Source organism: Lissotriton helveticus, chromosome 3_1 (assembly GCF_964261635.1).
Source record: "Lissotriton helveticus chromosome 3_1, aLisHel1.1, whole genome shotgun sequence".
Lineage (NCBI taxonomy): Eukaryota > Metazoa > Chordata > Amphibia > Caudata > Salamandridae > Lissotriton > Lissotriton helveticus.
The window spans coordinates 699,951,031-699,973,465 of record NC_136061.1 but is presented as its reverse complement, the minus strand read 5'-3'; the positions used below and the strand labels follow the sequence as shown (position 1 = coordinate 699,973,465).

General features: G+C 46.9%; 1 protein-coding gene across 3 annotated transcripts in view; it reads left to right on the top strand.

Annotated features, from left to right (window-relative positions):
- The window catches only part of IMMP1L (inner mitochondrial membrane peptidase subunit 1), a 292,381-nt gene that overhangs the window by 225,612 nt on the left and 44,334 nt on the right, over positions 1–22,435 (top strand). For all 3 annotated transcript variants that reach the window (XM_078680838.1, XM_078680840.1, XM_078680841.1), the window contains exon 5: positions 20,641–20,751. In XM_078680838.1, the coding sequence (XP_078536964.1) occupies positions 20,641–20,751 (111 nt within the window). The remainder of the gene's footprint in view (positions 1–20,640; positions 20,752–22,435) is intronic.

Genomic DNA, 22,435 nt, shown 5'->3' with positions numbered 1-22,435 from the left:
CAGCAGCCGGGTGACTGCGGGGGGGTCGCCTGGCTCAGGGTGGGCGTCCCACCATTTTGTGACTGTTGAGCGGGATGGCCTGGAGGCATTGGTCGGCCCGCCCCAACACTAAAGAGGCCTGAAATCCACATCGCGCTGGTTGGAGAGGTGGAGGGGGAGACCGGGACAATTGAGCTACAGCAAGTGAGAGGTCGGGGGCACGGCTGAGAGGCACAGCGTAGCGTGATAAACTTGGCCTCTGGTGTCATCGGAGACGGGCGGCTTGGACGCACTGGGTCGCCCGCCCTTGGGCCTGGAAAACTCGTGATCTACCCTGGGCCGGCTGGGTGATAGCAAGAGGCCCGCCGCAAGGGAACAACACACTGGCGGTCAAGAGTTGCACGAGGTGGTCTACAGTGGAGGTGGGGGTGCTGTCCCCTCGCATGATGACGGTGCTGACCTCACCACGCCCGTGAACCGACCGGTGCCAGAGGCGGTGCGCTGGTCACAGAGAGGGTTGATAGATACCTCCCAGCTGGTCAGAGTGTGTTGCTGGCCCCGAAGGGCTTCAAGTCTGCTTGCCACAGGAGGGGTGTGTGGTTTTTACGAACAATCCTGGAATAGCTGGGACCCTAGAAGCGGGCACTCGAACTCCCTGGCCCAGTGTTGAGGGCTTTTCAGTGCCTGAAGTTACCTATCGGTATGCAAAAGAAAGGATCCCAGTGTAATAGAATCACAAGGGGGTGAAAGCATAAAACAGATTACAGTGAAACTTCAGAGAGACAAGAGAGAAATTCATTTCATCCAATGTTATTTAATCACATTGAAGAACGTGGTTATTCACATGTTTTACTTTACAAAAAATATCTCATAAATGATTACATAAACGGTGCCCCAGAGATAGGGAAGGGGAAAGTGCAAGGAAGTTAGTGATGGGTAGGGTTTTTGGGATAGTGACAATAAATCACAGGCAATTTTGGTATATGGAATGCTTATATACCACATATGTATACTCTAAATATTAAAAACACAATGCCATTTATCACACATAAAGTCACAGTTAACTGATCACTGTTGAACGGATGATGGCAGATTTTCTAAAGTCGACATTTCGACCCCTTATCCGTAGGTGTTTATGCCCTTACTGTTGGGGTCTTCATCAGGACTAGTGTGGTGTGAAGGGGGGTGGACACCTAAAAGGAAAAAGGAAAGGACGGTGTTAAAAAACCGAACTTGAGAACGGGAAATTTAAAAAGTCCCAGAGAGCTGGGCAGGATTATTTAATCATTACCATTAGTGCAGCGGCGGGGAGGGACCACTCTCACAGTCCAACCGTTGGGAGAAGGGGTGGGCTCCAGAGCTCTCCAAAAATGATGTGCGGTAGAAAGGAGGCGTCACCTGGTGAATAGAGGCGACTGAATTAGGTGAGGGCAGATTTGATAAATTTGAAGAAAAACATACTGTGCCCTTGTGCACTTACTGTACGTGCGACTGAAATGAACACAACCGTGGAGGTGGTGTGTCTGTCCCTCTTAATTGGACCTTCCAAACTTCATTGAATGGGGATGCCTGAATTAATCCGGAGTACGTCCAAGATTTGAGCTGCAAAGGAGTAAGAAACCAGTATGCAGTTAACCCATGGTAAGAATCTTAAAAATTGAAACAACCCAAGTAGGGGAAATCAGTGGTGAGGGATGATTCGCAATTCTACGTGTAGGGGGTGAGACGGTCACACCCTTAATTCGAGAATCGCGTGTTGAGACTACGGAGTGGTGGAACAGTTAGCTACCAAATTAGTGAAAGCAACGGTCATCTGTGACCCGACCGCTCCTCCATGGGAGTGACAGATCTTATACCTCTCAAAGCGTAAAAACAAAACCGTTTATATCAGTGGAGCTAATGATCAATGGAGGAGACCCGTGGCGGGTTTTGGTGCCATAATTTAAGGGCGCCCAACGCCAAATGCATTGTGCCTAATTGGGGTGCATACATTGGGGGCGAACAAAGCCGGCTGAATAGGCACGGTTGACAAAGGAACAGAAGTCTCAAAACAACTAGTGGGATAATCGAAGCTTAACCAGCCCCACACATTGAAGCTACTCTCGTACTGTTGTTATTCGTGCTCGATCGAAATTAACATATTTATCCGCTGTATACTAGAGGCCCAAAAGCGTTTACATAACGGGGGTGCCACAGACTAAATGAAAAGGATGGCCCCAAGCCCGGCAATGTTAGAACAACAGAGGGTGTCATTACAGTTTAAGAAAAATACAGACAAAGGCGGGAACGCCAACTCGGGAACAAAACACAAGTAACTAAAAGGCCGTCACCTCTGAGGGGAACAAAGATGGAAAAGAGCTTCCCCGGTAGGGTGAAACTCAACCTGGATTTTGCAAAGTGGAGCCACGGCGCCATCGTGTATCAAGAGGGGGAAGCACTTACCCGGGAGTAGGAAGCGAACGCGTCCTCCAAAGCTGCCCGTGCTTGTGGCGGCTGCTGGTACTGTTGTAGAGTGGGCGGAGAGGCGGTGGGCCTAAGCAAGATATAACTCACGTCTTGGTGGATTAGGGTCTGGGTGGAGGGCCCTACGCATTGGACCCCCCTGCAGCCTTTTCAGACATTGCAAGATAGGAAATATAGCGGCTCTGTTTGGGAGGTGGACCTCTCAGTGTACATCACAGTGACTACACATGGACCACGCTGCCCGGTTGCCAACGAGACGCTTAGGGAATGGCGATGACGCGTTCCAGAGGGGGCAAGGCAGATCCGGCTGCGGCCCCCAGAGACAAGTCCGCGGTGGCAATGTGGGAACGTCAGCTCCCACTGAGGTGGCACCGGAGGCCGCGGGGAACACAATGCCAGTAACCCAGGCATTTATGACCTCCTTTATGTCAGAACTCAAGATGGAAATTGGCTCCCTGCACACAGAGGTTCACTCGTGTGTGCGAGAACTTAGAAAAGAGGTTACCGAACTGGGAGACTGGGTGGATGGGCTGGAAAAGACAGTTGATGCCCGCACGGAGGACCAGGAGCAACTGTGGCAACGTCTGGCTGCACTAGAGGAGCAACACATAGAGCTGCAAGTAAAGCAGGAGGATTTGGAGAACCGGAGCCGCCCGCATACCCTCCGCATCCGGGGGGTTCCTCTTGGCGCGGAGGGGAAGGACATCATGACCCATGTGGCGCAACTCCTGCACGAGGTGTGGGAGGATGAGTACGCTTCTCCGCTGGCTTTGGATCGAGCCCACCAGGTATCCGGGCCTTAACCAGGGTCCAGTTTTTTATGGAGAAAGAGGCTATCCTCAGGGCGGCACGTGCTAAGCCAGATCTCAGCTACGATGGGCACAAGATCCAGATCTTCCAAGACTTGGCACCCAACACCCTCCGACAACGCCGTGCTTTTAAGCCTTTGACCGAGAAGCTGTGGAGCATGGACATCTCATACCAGTGGGGGTATCAGTTTGCCCTCATCTTCCAATGGGAATCCAAGCGCAGAGTGTTACGGTCCTACACAGAGGCAGCACAGTTGCTTCGACTGCCGTCATCGCCGCCGGCCAGCCCTTCTCGCCCCCAGCGCCAGGAGCGGGTGCCTGCCAAACCATCTTGGACTACTGTTTCCCGTTGTCGCGTTCGCCGCCCATGGATGAGCAATCTGCCTCGCAGGCCAAGTAGGATATCATCGCGCATATACGATCCCTTGAAGGTGATAGGGAAGAATCCACCTCGCGCCCATCGACTCCATGATAGACTAAGCGTACGCCCGCACTGGATTATGAAGCATGCTCTTGTTGAAATGCACCCTTCTCACTAGGTTTGCTGGTTACTGCACCATCTTGATTTACACCCCAGTTCCTTGTCTATAGGATGGGGAACGCTGGGGCTTTCCCGCTGGACAAACTTGAGGAAGACTGCAAACCTACCCCCAATTGTTCCTGAGGGAGTGACATCTCTGGGCCCATCCAAACCCTTGGGTGTAGGATGCCCTGCGAAGGGAACAGAATAATATGGCCCTGTTGGCCATTGTTGGTTTACTATTTTTCACTGTTGTGCTTTCCTGCTTTTCTCCCCCTCTCCTTCTTCTTTCTTTATGTTCCTGAGTGTAGCGGGCGGGTAACTTTGTGGCACTGGCGTGTGTCCCCTGGCAGGCCAGAAATGACCCTGCGCGGCCCTTCCCTGCTCTTTAAAGGGGCTTAATTCCCCGAACAAGCGGTGACAGGTGTGGCGCTACCTCCGCCAGCATGACCCCGACATCATATTCCTCCAAGAAACTCATCTTTTAAAAGAAGATGTTCAGCGCATGGCGCATCCTCAATATCCACTCCAATTCTGGGCCACGGCGACCATTTAAACGGCTGGGGTGGCAATTCTGTGCAGGAAAGGTGTCAGGCAGGGAGAAATCAAAGCTCTACGAAGTCCAGATGGGCGCTTTGTTAAGGTGGGTGTTGGAATTGGGAGGCGCATATTTACGCTGTGTAATGTCTATGCACCAAACCAGATGCAGGACTCTTACCTCCGAGCACTCTTGAGGGACCACGTCCCACAGGGCGACCCCTCGCTGATCCTGGGGGGTGAATTTAATCTAGTATGGGACCCTGGGGCGGACCGCAGTGGAACATCTTGGACCGGTTGGGGGCCATGTCGTCTACGCTTCGTGCACAAATAACAGACCTGGGCTTGAAGGACACATGGCGATACCATTCGCCAGAGGCACGGGATTTCTCGTTCTATTCGCATGTGCATCGCTCGTATTCGTGCATTGATTATCTATTTATCTCTCATGCCATGGTGCGAGACATGCTGCCGGCATCTATGTCTGCTATATCACTCTCTGATCATGCCCATGTCGAACTTCTCCTGCAGGACGCGGCCGCTTTCCCCCCTAATAATCCCCGGTGGCGCCTGCCGCTGAGTATCCTGCGGGACCCGGCAGACGGGGAAAGCATACGGGTTGCCATGGACTCTTACTTCGCGAGCAATGATACACCTGAGACACCCTTCCCGGTGGTGTGGGATGCTTTCAAGGCCACGATTCGAGGTCACATCACCTCGCTCGCGATTGCGCGGATGCGCGAGACCCGATTTTTGGAGGATAGCCTCTCTGCAGACATCAAGGCAGCAGAAAAACAAGATCAGGCTCGTTTGCATCCTGACGACGGCTGGCGAACCTCCGGGGACAACTGCGCGTTTTACGCACCAATAAAGTGGAAAGATCCCTAATAACCTTGAAGCAGCGGTACTATGAAGGGGGGGACAAGGTGGGCAAGCAATTGGCGAGGCGTCTGACGGCATGGGCAGTGAAAGCTCACATAGCTAATATTAAACTCCCACACAGCTCTCAAGTCACCTCAGAGCGGGCCAAATATGAGGCCTTTAGGGCTTACTATGCTGCACTCTTGGGGGAAGAACCACCTTCCCCAGATCTCATTGAGGATGCCTTAAACCAGTGTGCTTGGAACCGGTTACATCCCCACCACGCCCAGGCTCTTGAAGGGTCTCTAACTGCGGAGGAAGTGCTGGCGGCGCTAAAGGATCTCCCTCTTGGAAGGACTCCGGGTCCGGACGGCCTACCGCTGGCCTTCTACCGCATGTTTAAGACACAGCTCATACCCCACCTTTTGCGATTGTACATTTCTTTCTCGGACACTGACGGACCGACACCCTCCATGGGCATCGCGGAAATAGCGCTCATACCCAAACCCGGGAAGGACCTTGCGCTATGCGCCTCCTACCGCCCCATAGCGCTCCTGAACACTGACCTTAAAATTTACACCAAAATTCTTGCCACACGTCTGGACCTCCACATGCCTGGTTTGTTTGAGCCGGACCAAGTTGGCTTCATCCGCAATCGTCAAGGGGCTGACAATGTACGTAGGCTCGCACACTTGGTAGAGAAAGTGCACGCCTGGAACATACCAGCTTGCCTTCTATCACTCGACGCGGAGAAAGCGTTCGATCGGGTAGATTGGGCTTTCCTTCGGGCGGTACTGTAGAGTCGGGCTAGGCCAGAATATGATCTCTTGGATCATGGCACTATATATGTCCCCACAGGCCAGTGTCCGGGTTAATGGACAACTCACTGAGCCTTTCCGCTTTCACAGGGGTACCCGGTAGGGGTGTCCTCTGTCGCCTCTGCTCTTTGCCCTTGCGGTGGAACCCATAGTGGAGATGATAAGACTGAGGACAGACCTCATCCTCACACTCTCACGACTGCATTTATCTCACCCGGCTCTAAACTCCCTCTTACAGACTTTTGAACGGGCCTCAGGACTCAAAATCAATCATGGCAAATCCTGGGCCTTGAACCTCACAATTCCTAAGGAGGAGATACCTACCTTGGAGAGACTCGTGCCGTATCAGTGGGCTGCCGACCATATCCAATACTTAGGTCTTAAGCTAACTCCCCCCTTAGACACATTGACCCAAATTAACTGGCGGGAATGTAGAAGGGCAGTGCTGTAGGACTTACGAAGGTGGAAACCTCTGACGATGTCATGGCTGGGCAGGCTCAACGCCATCAAAATGTCGGTCCTCCCTAAAATATTACACTTATTCCAATGCCTACCCACCCCGATCATCAGATACAGGGCCTACAGCGCGATCTTACCATGTTCATATGAGGTGGGCGCCGACCGAGATTTTCTCACAAGATCCTTATGCTGCCGCGTGATAGAGGAGGGGTTAGCCTGTCCCAACCTTTTAGACTATTACTGGGCCTCTCATCTCCGCTTTGCGTCGGAGTGGACAACCACTGAAAGTGAAAAGGTCTGGTTCCATATGGACAGGATGGTCACTGGGCACACCATCTGGGACCTCACGTGGCACCACCGTACAGCGCGCTCTAGGAGCGCCTACATGGCGGTACCCACTAAAATGGTATTGGACGTCTGCGCATGGGTCTTACAACCTTTCCCTCTCCCCACACGCCCATAGCGGGCAACCCCCTATTCCCCCGGGCATACAGCTTTTGATAGATGGGTACAGGGGGGATGCAGAGTGATCTGTGACCTCTACGAGGGGGAGTACTCAAAACATTTGCGCAGTGTAGAGAAGAATTTAACCTCCCACTGGGAACTGAGTTGCACAGTTACGGCATTGGGTCGCTTCAGTGGAGATGCAGGCGGCAGCTACTCGTCCATTCACTCCCTTTGAGCAGCTGGTCCGCTCCTTTGACGAGTCGAAGGGCCTCATTACCCACACATATCAGATTTTACAACAGCCCCCCTTGATGCCTACCCACCCATAACAGCGCAAATGGCAGCTGACGTCTGACACAAAAATCTCACCCGCACAGTGGGGTTGTTTATGTTGTGACCTACCCAGGGTCTTCCACAGTATCCCACAAAGGGAAAACACATATAAAATCATGACACAATGGTATTACACGCCAGATTGTTTGCACAAAATGTTCCCTGCCTCCCCCCCCCCCCCCCCAAGTGCTGGAGGTGTTCGACTGCATCTGGCGATTTCATACACATCTGGTGGGCCTGCCCACTCCTGACCTTGTTCTGGAAAGAAGTCCTTAGTCACATCAAACGGGTACTTAGTTTCCCCCTGCCTGAGTCTACAAACACAGTCCTGCTGGTATTCAAACCGACCACGTTAAAGGTTGTCACCCGGAGCGATTGGACTCTAGCATTGCATATGCTTGGAGCAGCCAAGCAACTTAGAGCGCAATATTGGAAGAAGACGGAGGCGCTCCCTGTTGCCGCTTGGTACGTGCGCCTATGGCATGTCATAACCATGGAGCTCCTTACAGCGCGTGATACTCGCTTCACCCCAATTTCACAACCCCTAATTAATTATCTTTTTAAGCTAGAACATGCACGTTATCTTCCCGCCAAGCTTCAAGCGCTGCGCCTTTTCGAAGATGCTATCCTTCTGCCTGATCCCGACAAGCTGCTCCCGCAACCGGCCCAACTCAGCGCGTGGCCTCCTCGTATAGATCATAGGTCCCCCACTGGCTTAGATCATTGGCCCCGCCTTCCTTCCTCCTCCCCCCTCACACGATCTTTTCCTCTACTACTATCTAAACGCTGTCACTCCCATCTGTCTTACTTCTTTCTGCTCCTCTTGCTTCCTTCTCTTCGGGGCCTCGTGCCCCTGTCATAGTACTGATGTTTTTTAAAGGGCCCTGTGAAGCATCACAACAAATCAGTATTGCCTTTTAATGTCTGCCACGCGGCCGGCCCGACACGGTTTGTAGGCGACATGCTGTGTTTAAATTACCGCACTATGTCTCCTTTTTAATTATATACTACGCAGCCGGCCCTAAATAGGGTTGTGGGTAAACGCTGTGTGTATCTGGCCCGGTGTTCTGTTCTTATCTAGTAAAATAAAACAGATTTGAAAGAAATAAAAAGACAAAAATCACCATTACAATTATACACTCATTCATATAGTTACTCTCACAATCACTGACTCTTACATATACTTATTTATATACACCAACTCTCACATACAATGCCTTTTATTTTTTTACTTTGTTGAAGATGTACAACTAAAACATATATTTGCTCACCAACACACAAATAAATACACTGTCACCCAAACAACTGTTTCTACATGCACTCTTAAACCTATACACCTAGTCAATCAACCATTCACACATCTATGCATAGAGTTACACACACCCCATCCAACCACACACAAACTCAGTGTCCCATGCAAATACTCACCCAACTAATCAATAACTAATATACACACTCATGTAGTTAGTGACCAACTGATGCAGCATGTTATATATACAAAACAGACACTGATGCACACATTCATATAGTTTAGTTACTAATCCATGTATTGAGACACTTTTAATTACTTACTTAAACAGACAGTCAGACAGCTACTAAATCCTCCACCCAGACAGTTATATATCCACTCAATCTTCATTACAGATTGGTATATATATATACATATTTAAATTTCAAACTAAACCACATTCACTGGATCATGTCATCAGTGATGTCACTGACCATGTCATGAATGATGCAATATGTGACATCATCAGCAGTGGCTTGCGGGCGTGTGAGTTATAGTTAGCAGAACTAACTATAACGGAGCAATTTCTATGGTTTTGTACGAGTGAAATGTCCAGCTAACTGTCTTTTTTTCTCCTTGGGTTTTGTGTTTCTCACAAAGTGCTAATTTTCCTTTTTAAATACCACATTGTATCTATGAGCACACTGCTGTTTAAGTGTTTCTGAACAGTAGCTAAGCGTGCTGCTTGGCTTTGCACATAGCACTGTCTTAACCACCAATGAAAACTTACGGTACAGATATATCTTCATAAATTTACAAAGAGGCATCGGCATTGGAGGATATTTTTTTACTGTCATGAACTAACTGTAACTGACCTAATTGGATAAAACAGACTTGGGTGGTGGGCACAGGGAGTGTGGATTTATCTCTGCCTCAAAGGGTTTTCAACAGGTGTGCTTGAGACAGTTCACATAGATGTCCTGTATATTTTTCACCGGTTCCATTTGTTTTGTTAAAACGGTGAATCAGAACACATCTTTGTCCTTTTTAGTTCTCGCCTGTCAATGCGCATGCGCATTGAGCAGAGCGAGACTATAGAGGCTTAAACAGAGCTTACCTACACTGGCGATTCACTGGCGATTTGATGAAGTGCATGTGCACTTTTAACTCAATGCGCAAGCGCAATTAGTTAAAATGCGCGTGCACAGCATCAAATCGTCAGCTTGGTGCCGCCAGCAGCTCTTCCCGCTCCGCCTCAGCCCAGCCATTCTCCTCCCCTAATTACCCCCTGCTGCATCAAAGGCTTTTTCACGGCCGGTCGGCCGTGCTTTCAGTTTCACGGCCGGCCGGCCGTGTCTCCTTTTCTTTTTAGCCCATTTTCCACCATAAAATAAGTATTTTTTTGCTTGACACTTTTTTTGTGGTGATGGCCGTTAAGTCATACGTTGCACTGGGCGGCTCTATGCAGGTAATAAGCGGACTGGGTTAATTTTCCTGATTGCCCATGGCTCGCCTTCCACCTCCGCCCGTGGCCACGGCAAATCCAGCGATTTCGAAAAGCCTTAAGATATTTTTCATTCAATTTAGACATGTCTTCTCTAAATAATTATCGTTCCGTTTTCTTCTTGTTAATTTTGGCTTTCCCTCTTTCTGCTTTACGTTAGGAGTCTTCCTCCGACACTCCAAGCACAAACGCAGTCCTTTGTTTTATTTGTTGCTTTCACCCTTCCACCTTTCGAGCACAAATGCATTGGTTCCCTTCCCCCACCTTTTCCGAGTGCATCAAGTCAGGCAGCAAGAGGCCCGGGCACCCACTCCGCCTCAGATCACATTCACGGTGCTCAGTTGCCCACTGGGTTGCTTACTGACGGATGTGGGTTCTAATCTCCTACAGCACAGACATCGCCATGGGGCATCAGCGAGCGTATCTAAAAACATTTATAACTGTTGCAAGTACAAATAGTACGCATGCAACGTTTCCCTTCCGTCGCTGTTTCTTTTTAATTTGGTCTTTCCCTCTTTCCGCTGCACGTTAGGAGCCCTCCACACGCAGCTTTGGGGTTCTCAGCACACATGTACATGCTGATGTGACGCTGCTACAGCTGTATTACACTACGTTCTCCTCACCCTCCACTCTTGGTAGAGCTGCGCCTTGTGTGTAACAAGTGGTGTGTGTGCATCACAGGCAGAGCAAACGCAAGTGACAGCGACTTTATTTAACGACCACCCTTAAGCAATCTCATCAGTAGCCATGCTTCCCCAGTCTTGGTGTCTGTGTGTATCGCTGTGAGTCACTGTGTCTGTTTTAATGTATCTGTCAGTGCGCACTGGCTTTTACTTATATTGTCTGCTGTGTGCTTAAAGTATATCTCTGTGTCGCTGGGTCCGTTTGCAGCGTCATTTCTCTGTCACTCACACTTACCTGTTTGCCCATGTGTTGTGCGTGTCTCCATGTGCCTCTGTTTCCTTTTCACGTCTAGAGAATGGTCTGTTTATTGTGTCTGTTTCCGTGAGTCGCACCTTCACGCTGATTACCTGTCTTCATCTGTGTGTGTGTGTGTTCAGCTCTTTGAGGATCTAGCTTGTGCCGGTGGTGTGTCTGTCAACCCGTAAGCTCATCGGTTCATTCATGTGTGTGTCTTGGCGCGATCAACAAATCCAGACTTCTCTGCAGCAGCCTCGGCCACACAGAATGAGCCGTGTTTACAGAATACACATCTGCAGGAATGAACGGATGTATGACGTTACAACTCATACTTTTACAACGCATACCATTACAACGAAATTTTTACAACGCAAAAACTATTACAACGCATGTATTTACAACGCATGTATTTACAACGCAGGTACCTTTACAACGCATACCATTGCAACGTAAGTATTGGTAAGTATATATTAATTTTTTTAATTTAAAATAATTAAAAATAATCTATTTTAATTTAATTTAATGTAATGTTATTTAATTTAATTTATTTCATTTAATTGATTTAATTTAAATTTAATTTTATTTTATTTTTACCCTGTACCCCTGTATCCCAAAAACCCAAAACTGACCCTGAACCCTAAAAATACCCCTGTACCCCAAAAACCCCAAACTGACCCTGAACCCTAAAAATACCCCTTTACCCAAAAACCCAAAACTGACCCTGAACCCTAAAAATACCCCTTTACCCAAAAAACCAAAACTGACCCTGAACCCTAAAAATACCCCTTAACCCAAAAACCCAAAACTTACCCTGAACCCTAAAAATACCCCTTTACCCAAAAACTGAAAACTGACCCTGAACCCTAAAAATACCCTTTTACCCAAAAACTGAAAACTGACCCTGAACCCTAAAAATACCAAAAACCCAAAACTGACCCTGAACCCTAAAAATACCCCTTTACCCAAAAACTGAAAACTGACCTTGAACCCTAAAAATACCCTTTTACCCAAAAACTGAAAACTGACCCTGAACCCTAAAAATACCCCTTTTCCCAAAAACTGAAAACTGACCCTGAACCCTAAAAATACCCCTTTACCCAAAAACTGAAAACTGACCCTGAACCCTAAAAATACCCCTTAAAAAAACCCAAACATATCAAATTAAAAATATAATTATATACTTACCAATACTTACGTTGTAATGGTATGCGTTGTAAAGGTACCTGCGTTGTAAAAAAATGCGTTGTAAATACATGCGTTGTAATGGTTTTTGCGTTGTAAAATTTTTGTTGTAATGGTAGTGCGTTGTAAAAGTTGCGTTGTAAAGGTTGTTTCCCGAATGAACACATCTCGGCAAGGACGCGCAACACCCTGTGATTCTGGGCAAATCACTTAATCTCCCCGCGCCTAATAAAAATGAATGTGCCTCTTGTAACGTTACTGGTGCTATGTAAAGCGCTCTGATACTCTATACCTTTGAGTCAAGTTTGCGCTATATAAAACGCTAAAAAAAACACCAACCTTTCCATGAGACCTGTCCCGGTGTGTGCATTATCGTGCAGTTAAAGTATAGAAGATGCATGCACAGTACCATGGTTTTCTCTTGTCCATCTTCCCGTTTTGACATCCGTACCACCTTCTTCATTGCGCTTTATGCACTGTATGTACTTTCACCAGTGCAAAGATAATACGTCTCCTCTTTCACAATGTGTGTGCTGGTGTTGGGATATGCCACACTGACATTCCAGGCCTATGTTACCCAGTGTGCACGTTGGAGTGTAGGTGCACGTCTCAGCGCGCTTAGTATGGTTGCATACCGATATTTGCCCACTTGTGCTGCTGCATAGCAAAGATGTTTATGCTCATACATACATTGTAATCTGATCCCATTCTAGCCGTGCATTTTATTTAACTGACTTACTTTTGTTTTTTGTAAAATGAATAGTTATAATTCAACCAAATGTTAACTTTATAGCTTTAGGTAATTTACATGTTTAGTTTTGTACTTTTTTACATGTAAAAAGTTTTAGCATTAAAAATTAGAAACAACATTAGGTCACTATCCTTTATTTATAACATTTTACACAAAATTGTAAGTTTGCACATCAAATACATGTAAACAAGGACAAAACTAAACATGTAACTTTACTAATGCTATAAATTTAACATTTGGTAGATTTATAACTATTCACTTTACAAAAAACAAAATTAATACTTTTATAATTTGCAAAAAATATAAACAAAAAAAAAGTTTTACATTTGCAACACCAAAAGGTCAAACTCTTCTATTGCGAGACCTATTGCATTTTCAATGCTTGTTTTCAGTTGTGCCCTTTAAACGGTTATGAATTTTTTCAAAAATTCTTTTAGTGACTTGTTTGTGCTTGTGTTGGCCCTATATTTTTGTAGTTGTCACCTTGCCCCGAGAATCTTTTCAGGTAGATTACAGATCATACATTGATCTCTGTTGTGTATCCTGCAACGTGCTCTCCGCGAGTTATTTTGAAATATATTGCAAGCCTCCAAGTTATCCCTCCCAACTAACTTGAGCTATTACTATTCTAGAAAAAGAGATTTATTTTTTCCGCCCCTTCTAGTTTAAGTTGAGTCACCAGTGCTTGATTTGTTAAATAAGTAAGTGCAGAGGGCCAAAATTATTCTTAGGACTACGTGTCTCTCTGCTTCACGTGGCACATCGACTTCCTCCACTGGTGCTGATGATTGTTTTAGGTATTACTTTTTCCTTTACCAGCTTATTCCTTGATTTTAAGTCACATAACGAGGTTTCGAGTTCTCTTTTTGTCTGATTTAATACGGCTATTATCTGAATGCCCTATTTTTACCAACTCTTTCAAATATACATAGAGTGGGCTTTGACTCCACCCAGAGGAGCATTTCTTTCTCATTGCATGCTATTGGCTGTAATCATTCCATTGGAATGCACCAGGGACTATTTTCCTTATGAAAAGTATACTCGGTCACACTGATTATCACTTTCAGTTCTTTATCATTTATATATGGATTATATGCAGAAAGCAATCCTTGTTACTAATTTCTTTTCCAGTATTGGCAAATTCAGTAGGTCTGACTTTATTGTGCTATATACATGCTAAGAACATTGGTGGATGCCTGTTTGCTTGTATCAGCTTTGTAAAGCCAGACCTGGTGACCGTGTCAATGCCTATTTGACATTTGCATCAATTCAAGTTTTTAGTGTGCATGGCAGGTTTTAGGTCATGCTACAGACAGATTTAGCTGGCTGTTGCGATAGCTCTTGTCATCCTTACATCAAAAATACATCTAAATAAGTATATAGATAGTGTGCACTTTGGACCAGCCATTTTTAGCTGTTGGCTTTCATTTCTTTGTTATGGTTGTCCATTGTTTTGAATAGGCTGTGTGCTAAGACCATGAAATGTTGAGGCTGGTTTTATCAAACTGCAGAAGAAACATTATGTGTATCTTTACCTAGGTTGCGTTCTTTGATGCATTTTCTTTGCTTGTACTATGATATTTTAGCTGCTGGTTTGTAGCTTTACTGCTTGCTTTTGGGATGCCACAAATTGAAATCACTATATGTTGAGTACTTGGCAAGTGCCTTCTGATACCAGCATATACATGTTATCCTTAATTCCTCCTCTTTGCTCCCATTAGGAAAACTGAGCCTGAGAACTCTGGGGGTGGATTTTGCAATGAGAAAAATAAAACGCATAGGGAAAGAACACTCAGCAAACTTGAAAACCTAGTTCGAGCATATATAAACATATATCATCCATTAGAAAACTGCATGATATATAGAGCACCTTGATCCACAGTAAGCTGTACATCATCACTCCTATCCACCAAACCATCCCTGCAAGATGATCATGTTGATTGAACTTGTGCTTTTGTTTCTGATTAACAAAGCTATGATTTGTAAGCAAGAAGGCTAGAAAATTATTTAGAGTCAATCATTTTTATTGTGTGGGGAAGCAACGTAATACACAGCCCAGCTGCCTACATGAACTTGCCGGCAGGGCGTATTCTTTTGGCAATTACACAGCGTCTGGACCCACAACCCGGAGGGCGACCCCGCATAAGAGAGTTGAGCTGTAAGAGCAACGTTTGCAAATATCTAGCCACCACTTTTAATAGAAAAACAAACAAAAGACACAAACACGCCTACCCCTCATCCCCCTATTCCCCCCACCCCCATCCCGCTCCTCCGCACCAGCTTTGAACTCCACCATCTAACCTCTAGGACCCACCAATTCTCACTATCACCATTCAGTCAGCCTTCGTAACCCCCTAAGGCTCTAAGGGAATGAGTTGGAGAATTTGTAGATATTTCGGGCACGTTACTTCTCGTAGGTCTTTAGAAAGGAGTTGTAAGAACGGACCCCAGAGCTTTGCGTATTCGTTGCCCTTTCCATCCATGCCCAGTGAGAGACGTTCCATAGCTAAAATGAGCCAAAGCCTTGGTATCCAATTCGACGGGTCTGGTATAACCGGGGAACCCCACTGTGCTAAAAGGACCTGCCTCGCCGCTAGCAAAGCTAATGCAATCTGTCTACCCCATAGCAAGCGCAAGGGAAGGGACTGAGGGTGGGGAAGCCCCAACAACACATGCTCAGATGCCCGGGGAAATGTAATCTGGAATGCACCATCTAGGTCATCTAGGACTGCCTCCCAATATCGCACCAGCTTCGGGCAATGCCACAATAGGTGCACCAAAGTCCCTGAAAGGCCACACCCCCGCCAGCAGAGGCCTGACTTCGCTGCGTCCCATGCCTTGATGTGCGCCGGGGTATAGTACCAATAAGCGGCCACTTTGTAGGCCGATTCGGTACCCGCAGTGTTAGAGGCAGTGTGGTGTACGCGGTAAAATATATGCTCCCACTCCTTCCTCCTCAATGGGCGCCCCAGCTCTGTTTCCCAGCAGACCTGCGCCTTCGTATGCTGCTTCTTAGGATGGCGCAGAATCATCGCGTATAACTCAGATATGATCTTGCGGTCATCCTTCTTGCAAACGAACCATTTTTCAAACACCGACTAGGGGCGAGACATAGAGGCGAGAATGGCTGGCTGGGTCACCCAGTGTGTGAACTGCGAATAGTGGAAAGCGTCAGACTCTGGCAACTGGAAGTACTCCTTACATAATTGGGTGAATGGGATCAGGCCATCAAGGTCGAAGAGGGAGCCCACCCTCTTACAGCCTTCCTCCCGCCAGCGACTGGAGACGGCCACGCCGGCAGGAAGTCCAGATTATCAACGATAGGAGTCATTGGGGAGGGAAAGGTAGTCCACCCCCTGCGCTGCGCTAATTGGTCCCATGCTTTGAGGGTTGGGGAGGTCACAGGTGAAGAATAAAGGCCCCACGCCTTGTGCTTACATGGTAACCACAACTCCTGCCAAATGTTACAACCCGCCACCGTCTGGTCCATGTTCCAGTGCTTGCTAGACAATGGCCTGTTCCATTCTGCTCTATAGGGGAGGCAGGATGCCTGATAGTAAGCCTTCAGCAGGGGATATCCCAGCCCGCCCCTTGAGGTGCCACAGTACCCTGCCGCTTTTGGGGTAGTGGCGAGGGACATCGTCAGCCGCGGGCGCTTATTGTTCCACAAAAACGTATTAAGGAGCCCCTGCAGTTTCCGAAGAGTGCCCAGCGGGGGGCCCAATGAAAGCATTTGAAAGAGGTAAAGGACCCGAGGGAGCACAGTCATTTTCACTGCCGCCAACCTCCCATACCAGGCCAAGTTGAGGCGGGACCAATCAGAGAGGGCTTTGACAGTTTGTTCAACAAGCAGCCTATAATTAAGGGACACCGTTTTAGCAAAAGAGGGGGATAATTGGATACCCAGGTATGCATTATCAGAGTGCACCCACTGAAAGGCAAAGTCTTGCCGCAGATCCTACACGTCTGCGTCAGGGATGGAGACATTAAGGATGTGTGATTTGGTGTAGTTAACTTTAAATCCCGCTACCTTTTGGAATTCAAGGAGTTCCGCCGACAAATGTCGCAGGGAGGAGTGAGGTTGGGTGAGCGACAGAATAACATCGTCCGCATATAGGCTAATCTTGTGAGTATCAGCGCCGAACTTGACCCCCGTGATACCCATATTGGACCGAATCGGTTGAGCAAAAGGCCCCATATAGAGCGCAGGAAGCAACGGGGATAGGGGACATCCCTGTCTCGTTCCGCTAGTGATGGGGAAGAGGGCTGATTTACAGCCATTCACCCGCACCGCCGCACTAGGTGCCGCATAGAGGCACTGAACCCAACGCAGGAAGTGGCCTCCCACCTCGAAGGCCTTCAGAGCAGCAAATAGGTAATCCTAGTCAACCCGGTCAAAGGCCTTCTCCGCATCAATAGAAAGCAAGAAGGCCTGAGTCCGAGGGCGATGAACCAAGTCTATGAGATGGAGCAGCCGCTTGGTATTGTCTCTGGCGTGCCGCGTTGGGATGAATCCTGCTTGGTCCGGGTCAGTGATCCCATCCATGAGGGGGCTGAGTCTCGCACCCAGCACACTCGTGAACAGTTTCGTATCTATATTGAGCAACAAGATCGGTCTGTACGAACCGCGATCCTTGGGGTCTTTCCCAGGTTTAAGGATGACCGTAATCGCCGCCTCAGCCATGGAAGGAGTCACCGCCCCCGCACCAAGGAAGGAGTTAAAGAGACGGGTTAAAAGAGGAGCCAGCTCCACACAATAAGTTTTATAAAATAAGGCAGCAAAGCCATCCGGCTCGGGGACTTAGCTACCTTCAACCGAGCAATCGCGGATATAACCTCCTCTATGCGGATCGCGGTATCTAAAGCGTCTGCCGACGTCTGGCACACTGGCGTAATGCCACAAGATGCCAAATAGTCTGCTATTCCGCCAGAGGCCACTTCCTCCCTCCTGTATAGGGTCTGATAAAACTGTCGAAAGGAGTCCACAATGAGGGCATCAGTGGATTGCTCAACTGTTTGAGGGACCCTAATGGATTGGATAGTCTCCAACTGAGTTTGTGCCCGCAATCTGTGCACCAGCATCTCCCCCCCCCCTTGTCCCAGCTGAGTAAAACTTGTGTCGCAAGCGCAATAGTGCATGTGCAGCCCTATCCAGAAAAGGTGCTTTAACATGCGTTGTTTCGTCTCCAACTCCCTCCAGACCCTAGGAGCCCCAGTCCTCTTATCTATCGCCTCCAAGCCGCCTACCTCTTTCTCCAATTTAGCGTGCTTCTCCTTGCGCAGGCGAGAATACGCCGCTGCAAGAGCTAAAAACTCTCCCCGCACTGCCAGTTTCAAGGCCTCCCAGACCGATGCTAGGGGTGTACCCTCCAAATCATTATCGGCAAGGTAGTGGATAATAGTGTCCCGTATCCGCGTGACTACTGAGTCCGAATGAAGCAAGGAGTCGCGAAGGCGCCAGCCAGCCGGCGGTGGCCGAGAACCATGGGAGGTGAGCAAAACCGAGATAAGGACATGATCCGACAGGGAGCGTGGCGTGATATCAGCCGCTGACAGATGAGGTAAGAGAGAGGATGTGGCCAAAAATTGGTCCAAGCGCGCATACGTTTTGTGAGCTGCAGAATAGTAGGTGTAATCGCGCTCTAGGGGGTGCTGAACGCGCCATACATCATGCAACCCTCCCTCCAGAAGCCACTGCCTCCCTCCCTTCGACATGGCCCCAGCCTGATGGGACCTCTGCTCAGACCTGTCCACCCCGAGTCCATCACAACATTCAGATCACCACCCACCAGAATCGAGGCATCCGTTGACGCTAACAACTCGGAAAGGGCCGCCCTCAAGAAAGGCTCCTGTCTCTAATTCGGAGCATAAATGAACCCTACTGTGAGATGCGTTTCCCCCCATTGGATGCGGACAGCCAAAAACCTTCCCTTAATGTCCACAATCTGAGAAATTACTTTGCAGTGTGTACGCGCGCTAAACAGAATAGCCACCCCATGTTTCTTAGCCGGACTTGAGGATCATAATTGCAGGGGGAAGCGTTTATCTGCCATGCATTTAGTATCTTTAGAGAGGAGGTGAGTCTCCTGTAGTAGGCACACGTCGCCGTCCACATTCTCTAGGAGCGAGAGGATAGCTTAGCGCTTAACAGGGTTATTCAGACCCTAACATTGAGGCTCACAATCTTTAAGTCCCTACCCATGACACCTAAAAAAGGGGGGGGATAGCTAATGCAACCTCTAACGCCAGCGCCCCTTGAGGTGCCACAGTACCCATTCTGCGCACCGGGTCCTTGCCCAGATCCCCTGAAAGCTTGGTGCGGAACCCCCAAAACAACCCCAAACCCCCCTCCCTAACCCCAACCTAAGGAATACCCCAACTGAAAAAAGACTCAGAGCTCTCCAAAAATAACAAAAGTCTGTCAGATAGACCCAAATAGCAGGAACACATGGCGCCTTCATAGGAACCTTCTGATTCCTAATACAGGACACACCAACGTCCGATGACATATAGAAAATTATTTAGTAGCACAAACTTGTAAATATCTCACAAAAACAGTTCTGTCTAACCTGCCGTACCATAACTAATATACCATACCTTTCAACCGCATTGACTTTGTCTAACCATTCATATCTATGTACCGTACTCCGTCTAATACGACTGTCTACCATACCCAACCTTCATATCTCCCAAGCAAACCTACCATACCCAACATACATATATAACTCGTTTGCCATGACTTCCAAATCTAACCTAAAATACCAACCATAACTTACTATACCGTCACACCTGCCTACCTAACCTGTCATCCTAACCCGCATATCATGCCTACCCTAGAAGTCTACATACCATACCTCCTTGCCTACCATACCTAACTACCATTCTTACAATACCTTACCTACCATAACCTACTTACTGTATTTAATCCACCAAATGTAGTAATCCATACCTACCTACCATACTTACTTTCATTATGATTAGCCTACCTACTATACTATACCTAACCTACCATAACTACCCTATCTCCAATTCTGTAGCATGTATATCTTACTCCAAGGCTTTGTGAAAAGGCAAGGTAATGCCTAGGAGATCTCTAGCAAGGGCTTGAAGTATGGGAGCCTACACTGTCTAATTCGAGGGACCTCTAGTAACAGTCAACGATACTGAGACCTGCAGTAGGAAAATGTTGTTGCAGCTTTTGAAGTGAATGAAAATGCACATGCCATTGCTTATTTAAAAAAAGCAAGACCTTTTGGCTTGCCAATGCGTGTTGTTACTTTTTGTGTAACTATATAAAGTGATTCTGGTTGGTGGTGGTCATTATTTCAGTATAATGTGTTGTGGACACTGCTTCAATGTGGAAAGAACTGTGATCTTAATTAGAATGTTGACAAGCTCACTCCGATAAAATGATGAGATTATTCGTAATTGATGCCACAGCCAATTACCATTTAGTCCATCACGAGCCTTCTAACAGGTCTAGCCTTGGTACAGGCCTCAGGATGTTGACGAGTGTGTGGGCCCCCTTTCATGTGGTGACTGTGACAGTCAACATCCTAATGACCTCTTTGAAGTCTATTAAATTAATGACCCTGTCACACTACTCCAACATCGAGGATCTGCAGTTTAGATATTCCTATTGCAAACTACGGATTTTGGAGCTAGTGATGATCAGATAGCTTAAAATGGTTTTTTTTACCTAGACTGTCCCTTATTATTGCAGATGGAAAATGTATAAAGCGCAAAACTGATTTAAGAAAAAATCTGAAAAGCAGTCAGATAAGCATTTTTATTTAGGCTGTTCTATACATGTTATCTTCCCCTTCAGGTACCGAAAGGACATGTCTGGTTAGAAGGTGACAATCTAATGAATTCCACAGATTCTCGCACTTATGGCCCTGTTCCATATGGACTGATAAGGGGGCGCATTTGTCTCAAGGTAAGCGTACATGTTGGTGTGAGACAACAATTACTTGACTAAGTGTCTAGGCTGCTAGTATCAGAATCTGCTATGAAATAGTAATTTGGTATATGATTTAGGAGCAGTGGAGTGCTGTAAGCAATTTCGGAAATATAGGGTGTTGTAAAGAATGGAACTACTCTCCATTGTTATCATTTTTAGCATGTATTACATTTTTTGATTTTAGAAAATAATTTACGTCCTAGGATTTTCTTTAAATCAAAAATAAACAATTCCCAGTAGATAAAACACACTTTTGGAGTTCAGCTATATTAAAATTGTATTGTAAATATACTGATCAGCTCATATCGGGGTGTAATTATCAATGAAATATTCTTGAAATATATAGCCTAGGAAAAACTTCACCTCAAATCTTAACTATGTTCTATGTATGTATAAGGGATTCTGTTTGAATGGCAGTGTGCCAGGCACCACAACTTCCCTTTGAAATAACTTCCCTTTAAATTAAGGACAATACAATATATAATGTCAAATTTGTTAAAAACATAAAAGAGAACAATATGTTTGCAAATATACCACAAGGATCATCCTCCGGCCCCACCCTGTTCGACAACTACTGACAAACCTCCACTGGCTCCCTTTCCAGAGGAAATGGCAGTTCAAGTTCCTTACACATGCCTACAAAGCCCTCCATGACTTATGACCTGCCTGCATCAATCGTCAGCTGAAATTCATCCAACCCTCTAGACACCTGTGCTTCTCTTCACTCGCCCTCGCACACATCCCCGCATCCATCACAGACGCAATGGTGGCTGCTCCTTCTCCTACATCACTGCCTAGACTTGGAACGACCTTCCCCTCCAGCTCCTTACAGCCCCCTCGCTGGCAGACTTCAGAAAGAGACTCAAGACCAGGCTCTTCGACAGAGAACACCGTGCCCAGATACCCCTAGGGTTGACTTTGTTGCGCTTCACAAATGCTGATTGATTATTTGATTGAATGTTTGAGAAACAAGCAACACTTAAACTCCCATTATAAAATTAGATGCCAGAAAAAGAAATCATACAACTTATTTCCTATGATTCAAGTTTCTGTTTGTTATCTAATATTAATACACTTATGTTCCCTTCCCCATTACTTTAAGACAGCCTCTCTCCAGAGCTGTCAGTTTTGACAGTTCTGAAAGCCATCCCTCAGTTTCTCTGCTTTCATATTAATATGGGGAACGCTTACGTGGGCAGAGGTCAGTCGCTTTTGAGCTTCAGCACTTAGGGCCATATGTACGATTGCTACATTTTGCGAGTTCCTAATTGCGACTTTTTGCTGCTCGCAATTATGATGTTGCAAAAAGCGATGTACAAGAGTGTGTTTGACACGGTTTGTGATTCCCAGTGGGTCGCAAATGGACCTGCCTCATCAATATTCATGAGGCAGGTTGCAATTTGTGACCAATTGGAAATGGCCAAAATCACAACAGACCACCATGTCTGTGATTGCTTTTTCAATAAAGCATTTTTTTTGGTAATGCAACCGGTTTTCCTGAAATGAAAATGGGATGCATTTCAAAAATGAAAAGTTTTGTTTTCATTTTTTAAGAGTAGGCAGTGGTCCGTGGAACCATGTTTGTGCCCACATTCGCAAAGGTCAATGGGTTACTGCATACTTGAAGTTGGTGATAAACTGCGGATATTTTGCAACTGCA